At 63.5% G+C, this 8,746-nt stretch overlaps 1 protein-coding gene across 1 annotated transcript; it reads right to left on the reverse strand.

The window, feature by feature from the left end:
- Positions 1 to 5,943: 5,943 nt before the first annotated feature.
- CDKN1C (cyclin dependent kinase inhibitor 1C) lies at positions 5,944 to 8,416 on the reverse strand. Its single transcript, XM_078433820.2, is given in 5 exon segments — positions 5,944 to 6,551; positions 6,553 to 6,648; positions 6,747 to 6,881; positions 7,836 to 8,100; positions 8,308 to 8,416. Coding segments are annotated over 4 exon segments (531 nt in total). The 5' UTR covers positions 8,091 to 8,100; positions 8,308 to 8,416; the 3' UTR covers positions 5,944 to 6,506.
- Between the last annotated feature and the right edge of the window lie 330 nt (positions 8,417 to 8,746).

Consider the following 8,746-nt stretch of genomic DNA (forward strand, 5'->3'; position numbering starts at 1 on the left):
GCGAGCCCCGGAGACACGCCCATCTGAGCCATCAGCCACCAAGCCTCCTACAGAGGTCAGTCGATGCCTTCGTCCCACCACGTGCGCGTGCAGTCCATGCTGTGGCTCGTGGACGCGAGCCTTGCTTCCAGAGCCTGCGCCCCAGACAGTGGGGGGGGGGGGGGTGGGAGAGGGGCCGAGGAAGCTGTATGGGGCTCGTTCTTGGGAAGCTCGGTATCGGTTCTCTTGCCTCAAGAAAGCTCAGGGTGACCAATCCCCACGGTGGGGATGAACACATGGCCGTCACGTGCAATGATGCGGTCAGCAGCTGGGTCGCTGTCAAGCTAGCCACGCGGAAGAGCTCGATCTAGGCCCCGGGGTCTTCCACTGCTCTGTGCCGCTCGCCCACCTGCCCGGATGCTCCCTGCCTCACCAACGGATGCCTTTCAAAGCACACAGGCCACCGAACAGAAGACGACCGGAGAGGACGGGGACCCTGCCTTGCTGAAAGACCCAGACTCCCAGCCCTTAAATGAGACAGTACCGGGCCAGACCCCGGGGACACCGAATGCGGTGCCCGGAGAGGAGTCTGCAGAACCACCAGACAACCGGACACGATGCCACCAGGCCCTCGTGACCTTCCCGGAGTCCTAGAACAGGGCACTGGGGTCTTCAAAAGAACGGTCTCTGTCAGCGCGGGGCACTTCACGCTGCGTAACAAACGTCTCGGCGGCTTTCACCGCCTGCAGAGAGAATTTCTCTCTCGCCGTGACAGTCCCACCCTGGTGGCTGCGGCTGGGCCGCATGTCCTCTGTCGGGGCCCCACAGGTCTCCTGGTGGAGACAGAAAACGGTGGCGCCACAGGGCAGCTCCTAGCCGCGGCATGTGCCACGCCAACCGTTGCATTGGCTACGGCAAGTCACACGGCCACGCCTGGTCTCAACCTGCGGGAAAAGTCAAATCCCCCCGCGAGGCAGGGCAGCAAATATTTGGACAAGAACGTAATCCACCAGAGCCGACCGGATAAGGAACTGACCGAGCTCAGGCTCCCCAACCCAGCCAGGTCAAGCCAACGAGGGGCCCGCTTCCAGCCAAGGCCGTCTGTGTTCATTTTTAACTATGCTTCGTCCTCACTGCATCTAAATTGTAGCAAAGTTTTACGTTTGTTTGTTTTTTTTTTTAATTCACCTAAAAACTGTGGTCCCCCCGGGGAAGAAGGTTTTAAAACGGGGTCCGGGACAGAGACCCTTCGCTGCTGGTGGGAATGCGAGACGGTGCAGCCACTCTGGAAGACAGTTCGTCCGTTTCGTGCAAAACTCAACACACTCTCCCGCACGATCCAGGAGCCACCCTCCTTGGTATGTCCCCGGTGGAGCTAAGAATTTAGGTCCACACCAAAAACCCGCACAGCGTCATGCGTAACTGTCCAAAGTCGGAAGCAACCAAGAAGTTTTAGGAGGCGTGTGGACAAATGGAGTGTGGTCCATGCGGACAGCGGAATGTTATTCAGCGCTGAAAAGAAGTGGGCTCCCCAGACACGAGCAGACCCGCAGGAAACGCAAACGCGTGTTACTAAGTGAAAGAAGCTGGTCTGAAAAGGCTACACGACGTAGGATTCCGACTCTGTGACGTTCCGGAAAAGGCAGAGCTGGGGAGGCAGTACAGGGATCGGTGGCTGTCGGGGTTTGGACGGAAGGGAGGCACGAGCAGGCTGAGCCCAGAGGATTTGGGGGCAGGGAAACGGCTCCGCTGACACCGTAGTGGTGGATACGCGTCGCCACGCGTTTGTCCGAACCCACAGAACGCGCACCCCCGAGAGTGAAGTCATATAAAAACATAGACTTTAGTTAATAATGACATATACATTTTTTTTTAAGAAACAGTGCTCTTGGGGCGCCTCGGGGACTCCGTCAGTTGGGCGTCCGACTTCGGCTCAGGTCACGATCTCACGGTTCGTGGGTTCGAGCCCCACGTCGGGCTCTGTGTGGACAGCTCGGAGCCTGGAGCCCGCTTCGGATTGTGTCTTCTTCTCTCTCTGCCCCTCCCCCGTTCTTGCTCTGTTTCTGTCTCTCAAAAAATAAATAAACGTTAAAAAGTTTAAAAACAAACCAACAAGAAAGAATCTGTGCTCTCAAGCATGGGGGCGAGCGGCCAGGGCTGTGGGGTCGCCAGTGCTGAGCTGCATCCTGGCTGGTGACCCCAGGCCCTTTGCTTCGCTTCTCTGAACCTGCCGTCTTCACCTGTAACGTGAGTGCTAACACCCCCTTGGCAGGGCTGTTGAGAAAACCAAACCCGTGTCCGCGGGGCCTGGCTGAGACCAGGAATCAGGGCAGGGAATGACAGACTCTGCTCCCCTTCTCTGAAGAGGCTTCCTCAGCTCTGAGAATGACCCACGTGTGCACTTACAGGAACCGGAAACCACAGACGCCTCCCCCCCCCCGTGTTCCCCTTGCCCACCCGCAGTCCCTCCCTGCCAGTCCAGCTCCGCTCTCTCGACCCCACCCTCCCACCCCAGCCCCGCGGCCCATTATTCCATCACCACTCCAGGCCTCTGGGCCTTTGCCCTGGCTGTTCCCTCTGCCTGGAACTCCTCTCCCAGTTAATCCTCATGGCTCGTGCCCCTCACCTCCGTCAAGCTCGGACATCGCTTGCTGGGGGGCCGCAGGGGGGCTTCCTGGCACGGTAAGTGATGAATCACGGAATTCTCCTCCTGAAACCCTGACGCTCTGTGCGTTAACTAACATTTAAACTTTAAAAAGGCAGGAAAAGTGAAGATTCCATTTTCCATTGCATAAAAAAATAAAATAAAATAAAATAAAATAATAATAAAATTGCCTTGGGGACGTCTGGGTGGTTCAGTCAGATGAGCGACTGACTGTTGATTTCAGCTCAGGTCGGGATCCCAGGGTCGTGAGATAGAGCCTGAGTCCAGGCGTGGAGGCTGCTTAAGATTCTCTCTCTCTCTCTCTCTCTCTCTCTCTCTGTCTCTCTATCTCTCTCTCCCTCCCTCCCTCCCCCTCTGCCCCTCTCCCTGCCTGCCCCATATATAGGAAATAAAATGAAATAAAATAATTAATATAATATATTGCCTCAGCTGTTGTCAGCCCAGGGCCCTCCACTGCCCACAGACAAACCTAACCTTTGACCCCAGCCCAGCAGTCCCAGGAAGGCCCCGAAGACCAGAGGAAAAGGACAGGGAGTGGGGAGGCCCGGCAGGCACGCCCCAGAAGGCACTCTTACGCGGAATAACGTCTGACCCATGTGTGGGCCCAACACCCAGCAGCAGGCCAGGCCGGCCCAAGCCAGAGACCCCCACACAGCCTCCAGGCCCCGCTCTCCCGCCTCATCCGGACCCTCCGGCTCAGACACGCTCACCGGGCCTTCTTCACGACCTCTGTCCTCCCCTGGCCTCCAGACCCCATCCCAGCTGAGCACACGGCGCCCCCCTCCTTCAGCTTCCCTGAGCGTGCGGCTAATGCTCCCTGCCCGCCACCGCCCAGGGCCAGTCCCTTCTCAGCCTCGGCCCGGTGGGCCTCCAGCTTAGAGCTCCACATCCTGTCTTCCCGGCCTGGTCTGTAGGAAGCTTCCGTGTGGCTAGAGCCTAGCACGGAGTCTGGCACGCAGCGTTCGCTCAGGCAGGACCAGTGGGAGCCTGCAGGAGACGCGTGGTCCGAGCCCCTACACGCACCGCACGCCGACTGCGTGTGCCAGGCACGGCGCACGGCACGGCACGGCCCGCTTTGTGTGTGTGAGCCCGAACTCCTCTCCTGCGGTCCTGGGGCCCGGCTCCCCTCCCCGCCGTGCGCCTGCCTTCCAAGGCACAGGACAGTACAACGGAGCAGTCCCAAGTCCCTCAGCCCCGCCGAGGTCAGTGATCCGTCCTCCTGCAGCTTGCCCCGTGCCTCGGTTTCCTCCTTAGACAAACAGACAGTGGGGTGGGGCCACATTGGGAGGGTCTCGCTCCGGAAGAACCGTGCTCAGCCCCTGCCATTAGGGCCCCGAGACCGGATGTCATGAGTGTGGCTGTTAGGATTATTATTGTTGTTATTATTATTATTATTATTATTATCATGGATCCCCAGGGGAACTGGGATCAGGCCCTGACTGAGGACAGACCCATCCCACATGTGTGCTGACCGCCGAGCCGCTCCCCGGGTGCTCTGGGCTTGGGCAGGGCCTGGGGGTCCGGAGAGGAAAGGGCCCGTCCTGACAGTAGGGTACATACTCATGCTCCCCGTCAGGAGCACAGATGAGAAAAGAGATCTGGGGCCAACCATCCAATGCTATTGTTTCCCTAAGATCCTCATATGAGGGTCACAGGGCGCCAAAGGCAGGAAACTGAGGCCCACCGAGGGATAGAAGGGCTTGCCTCCGGCCACGTGTGCCCAGGGTCACGCGTGTGGCTCAAAATCCCATGCTTGCTCCCCGTGGAGGACAACCTCCAGGTATCCGTTACCATCTCCCGCGGAGGTGGTGGGGGACCGTCCCCAGAAACAGTATTATTGTTGGTCCTCCCAGCACCGTGCGTTTGAGAAAGCCAGGGAGCGGGAGCAGGGGTCAGGTGGGTCGCACTCCTGGGTAGCAGGCCAGGGCTGCGTGGGGAGCAGGGTGGCAGGTCTCCGAAGCAGTCTGTTTCGGGGCTTCCAGGGGTCCCTCCCCCACCAGATTCGGTCACGGTAGATCGGTGGGGGGATGCTCTCTGCCAGGTGCGCGACCCAGCAGCCCCCATGTACGCCTCCTCCACCAGGCTGTGGTCACACGGGTGGGTGTGGGGAAGGCCCCCTCGAAGCCAGGCCCCCGCAGGCCTGATTCCCAGGTTGCGATCGGGCCCATGGTGCCATCAGCTGAACGTCGCGGGGGGGGGGGGGGGGGGGGCCCTGCTTTCACTGCCGGCGCATCTCGGAGTGATCCGTCCACCTCCATCTCCCTCCTCCAGGCCCGTTTAGGCACTTGGGGGCAGGTTTATTATGAGTCTGGATGCATCTTCCAAATGGAAGGTTGGGCCCAGCCTTTGTCCCTGACCCGTGGGGGACGTCAGTGCTGCACCCGGCCCCAAAACGGTTAACTGAAATACACCACCGGTTCCGCTTTTCCGGGTCCAGGGCACCAGCACAAATCCTGCTAGCCGTCGGTCTGTGCCGCTTTACGTCACCCTTTCCATTGTAAGCCATAATTTTCAGAGGTTTATAGGTCAGCTATAAAAAAATAAAATAAAATAAACCTCCTCTTTTCGACTAAAAGAGAGTACTTGGAAACCAGAAGACTGGTGGGTGCACGCGGGTGGATCCGACTTCGAGCTCCTCGACTCCGAGTTGCTCCACGGCGGCAGCCCACCCCTCCCCACCCCCACCTGGCCCCAGGCGCCTCCCCTTCCCCGGTCCCCCGCCCCCCCCCCTCGCAGGCCTTCAGGCCGCCCCTCCCCCACTGCTGGCGCGTACCGGCCAGCAACACGTCAGGGCTCCCCTGGCCCGAACCCGTGGGGGACCCCGGCCCCACCAAGCTGGGGACCCGGGAGCCGTCGGGGCTCCACCCCAAGTGCCGGCGCCGCAGCAGTCAGGAGGGGGTCTGGGCCATGGCCCAGCCCCTGCAAGTGCCCACCTGAGCCCCATGGGGGCTCAGCCCAGCGCGGCTGGGGTGCGGGTGGTTTCCTTGGAGCAAGGGACGCGCTGAGCCCGAGAGAGTGTCTCGGCGCACAGCCCCGCGCGCCCCGAGGGGCGGCGGGGGGCGGTGGGGGGGGGGGGTGTAGCAGAGCGAGGGCGGGGCCGCTCATCCCTAAGTTAGGGGCCTAGAGCAGGTGGTCCTTAGCCAGTCCTGCCAGGAGAAAGTCCCTCTCCCTTTGGAGTGGATGGCCTACAGCGTAGCCTGGCCGCCCCCTCTGTCCAGTGTCCTATCTCCCTAACTTGTGGGGGCGCCAGAGAAGAAAGCTGGGAGGCAGGGTACAAGGACACACGGAGCTGACCTGCAGCGTTTTTCGGCCTCTTTATTTGGAACCCGGCGGACGAGGGGCCGGGGCGGTGGTGCAGACGGCTGAGGAACCATGTTAACAGATTTGTCTTCCAGTTTAAAATAGTCATAATAATAAAAGAGACAGAGAAAGCGCGAAGAGAACTGCTAACTAGCTGGGCTTGTTCGGCAGCTACAGCTTGTGAGCGACCCCTCCCCCCCCAGAGTCCGCTATAAAAATAAATTTACATTTGTCGATAACCAGATGCGGGTGACGTGCCTTTGGCGGAACCAGTAACCGAGCTATCGCGCGGCAAAGCGGCCCGCGCCGCGGCATAAATAGAAAATATAAGTTAGTATAACTTTAAAAACTTTTTGTACAAATATACATGTTTTTTTCTTTTTTCCTTTTTTTTTTCTTTTTTCATTTTTTTTTTTTTTTTTGCACTGAGTTTCAGCAGAGATTAAACACTTTATATAAATGACTCTTAAAGCTTTACACCTTGGGACCAGTGTACTCCTCGTGCAGAATACATTTAGATATAAAAGACGTTATTAATACATTGCACAGTTTTTTTTTTTTTTTAAATTTTAAACATAAAACCGAACGCTGCTCGGTGGCAGCTGCCGGCCGGTTGCTGCTACATGGACGGTCCCAGCCGAGGCCCAGCGCTCCTGTCCTGTCCGCTGCCCAGCGGGCTCCCTCGGGGCTCTTTGGGCGCGAGGCTGCGGGAGAGAGGCTCGGTGAGCGACAGCGCACAGGGTGACCGCCACGACCCCGCGGGGCCAGCCCTCCCCGCCCCGCGCGCCCCTGCCGCGCCCACCTCATCGCAGTCGCTTGCGCGGGGTCTGCTCCGCCGAGCCCACGGCCGGAGCGGCGCCAGGGGCGGCGCATCCCGCGGGGACCTCGTTCGACGCCTTGGCCTCGGGCGCGGGTCTCTTGCGCTTGGCGAAGAAATCTGCGGGCGGCAGGCGCGCGCGCAGCCGGTCAGGGCGGGGTCGGCCGGGGAACCCGAGCGGGGGCCGGGACGGGGAGCGGGCGGGCGGCCGGCCGGCCAGGGTGGGGGCGCCGTCCCCGCCCGCGCCGAGGTCCGCGGCGGGTCAGCTTTGTTTACGTCGCCGCGCAATGTGCTGTGTAAGCATTTCTCCTTGTCCCGCGGCCAAGCCCCCCGGGGCCGCCGCCGCGCTTAACCCCCTCCGCGCCGCGATCGCCGCGCCCGCCGCGCCCGGGGAGGGGCTCCGGCGGCCGGAGCGGGGACGGCGCGCCCGGGGGCGGGGGGCGGGGGGAGGCCAGGCGCGCGCTCTCCCTTCCCTCCCGCGCCCGCCGCTCGCGAGCACAACAGCGGGGCGGGCCGGGGTGCGGGCGCAGCCGCGCCCTGCGCGCCGCTGGCCCTTTAATGCCACGGGAGGAGGCGGGGACCGAGTGAGGCCCCCGAGGCCGGGGGAGCCCGGCCGGCCGGACAAAGCAGGGCCGGGCCGGGCCGGGGCGGGGCCGCGCGGGACTCACCGGAGATGAGAGGCCCCGGCAGCTTCTTGATCGCGGCGCCTCCCGCGGCAGCGGTGGTGGCAACAGCCGCGGCGGCGGCGGCGGCGGCGGCGGCATTGGTGGCGGCGGCGGCGGCGGCGCCAGTGGCAGCGGCAGTGCCCGGCGCGGGGCGCCCCGAAATCCCTGAGTGCAGCGGCTCGGCTAGGGGCTCCTGGCTGCGCGGCGGCGGGACCGCCTCCTGCTCATCGCTCTCCTGCGGCGCCGCGGCCGGGGCCGGGGCGGGAGCCACCGCCGGGCCGCCGGACGGCGGCGCCGGCGCCTCCCCGAGGCCGTCGAGGGGCTCATCGGCCGGCGGCGCGGGGGGCGGGCTGTCGCCTGCGCCCTCCGGGCGGGGCCGGGGCGCCAGGAGCAGGCGGCAGCGCCCCACCTGCACCGTCTCGCGGTAGAAGGCGGGCACGGAGTCGCTGTCCACCTCGGTCCACTGAAGGCGCCCGGGGCCCCGCAGCGGCACGTCCTGCTGGAAGTTGTAGTCCCAGCGGCGCTGGTCCTCGGCGCTCAGCTCGGCCAGGCGGATCTGCAGCTCGCGGCTCAGCTCCTCGTGGTCCACCGGCCCGAAGAGGCTGCGGCAGGCGCTAGTGCGCGCGAACAGGGGGAAGGTGCGGCGGGCGACCAGGCGCTCCATTGCCAATGTGCTGCAGAGACACACGTCGAGCCTGGCCCGGGGCTGCGCGGGCCGGGGCCGCGGGAGAGGAGAGGAGAGGAGGAGGAGGAGGAGGAGGAGGAGGAGGAGGAGGAGGAGGAGAGGAGAGGAGGGCGGAGGCCGGGCGCAAGTGAGACCCCGCGCAGTCGGAGTCTGCATTTGCAAAGGGACGCGGCGGGAGGGCGGGCGCGGCGGCTACCTGGCGGTCGGGCCTCGGGCTGCTCCTGCGTGTCGCTTGCGGTGTCGTCCGGCCGGCGGCCGCGCCCCCTCAGTGCCTGTCCTCGCCCGCTCGGCTCGCTCGGGCCTGGCTGGCACCCACCGAGCGCAGAGCACTTGGCCTGTGGAACGCCCAGCCCTCGCGCGCCCCTTTATACGCGAGGGTCCCAACCCCCCCCGCGCGGGGGCCCCGCCGCGATTAGCATAATGTAGTATTTTCAGTTTCAACAACACGGCGGCGATTGGCCCGCGCCGCTCTGCCCCCGCCCCGCTGGCGGGCCCGGCCCCCGCGTGCCGCCCATTGGCCGCGTGCACACACCCACCCGAGGGCGGGGCGGGGCGCGCGGGCCGATTGGCGGGGCGCGGGCCGCGCGCGGCGGCGGGCGGGGGGCGGTGAGAGGGGCGGGGCCCGAGTTAAAGGG

This window comes from Panthera onca, chromosome D1 (assembly GCF_046562875.1).
Source record: "Panthera onca isolate mPanOnc1 chromosome D1, mPanOnc1 haplotype 2, whole genome shotgun sequence".
NCBI classification, from domain to species: domain Eukaryota; kingdom Metazoa; phylum Chordata; class Mammalia; order Carnivora; family Felidae; genus Panthera; species Panthera onca.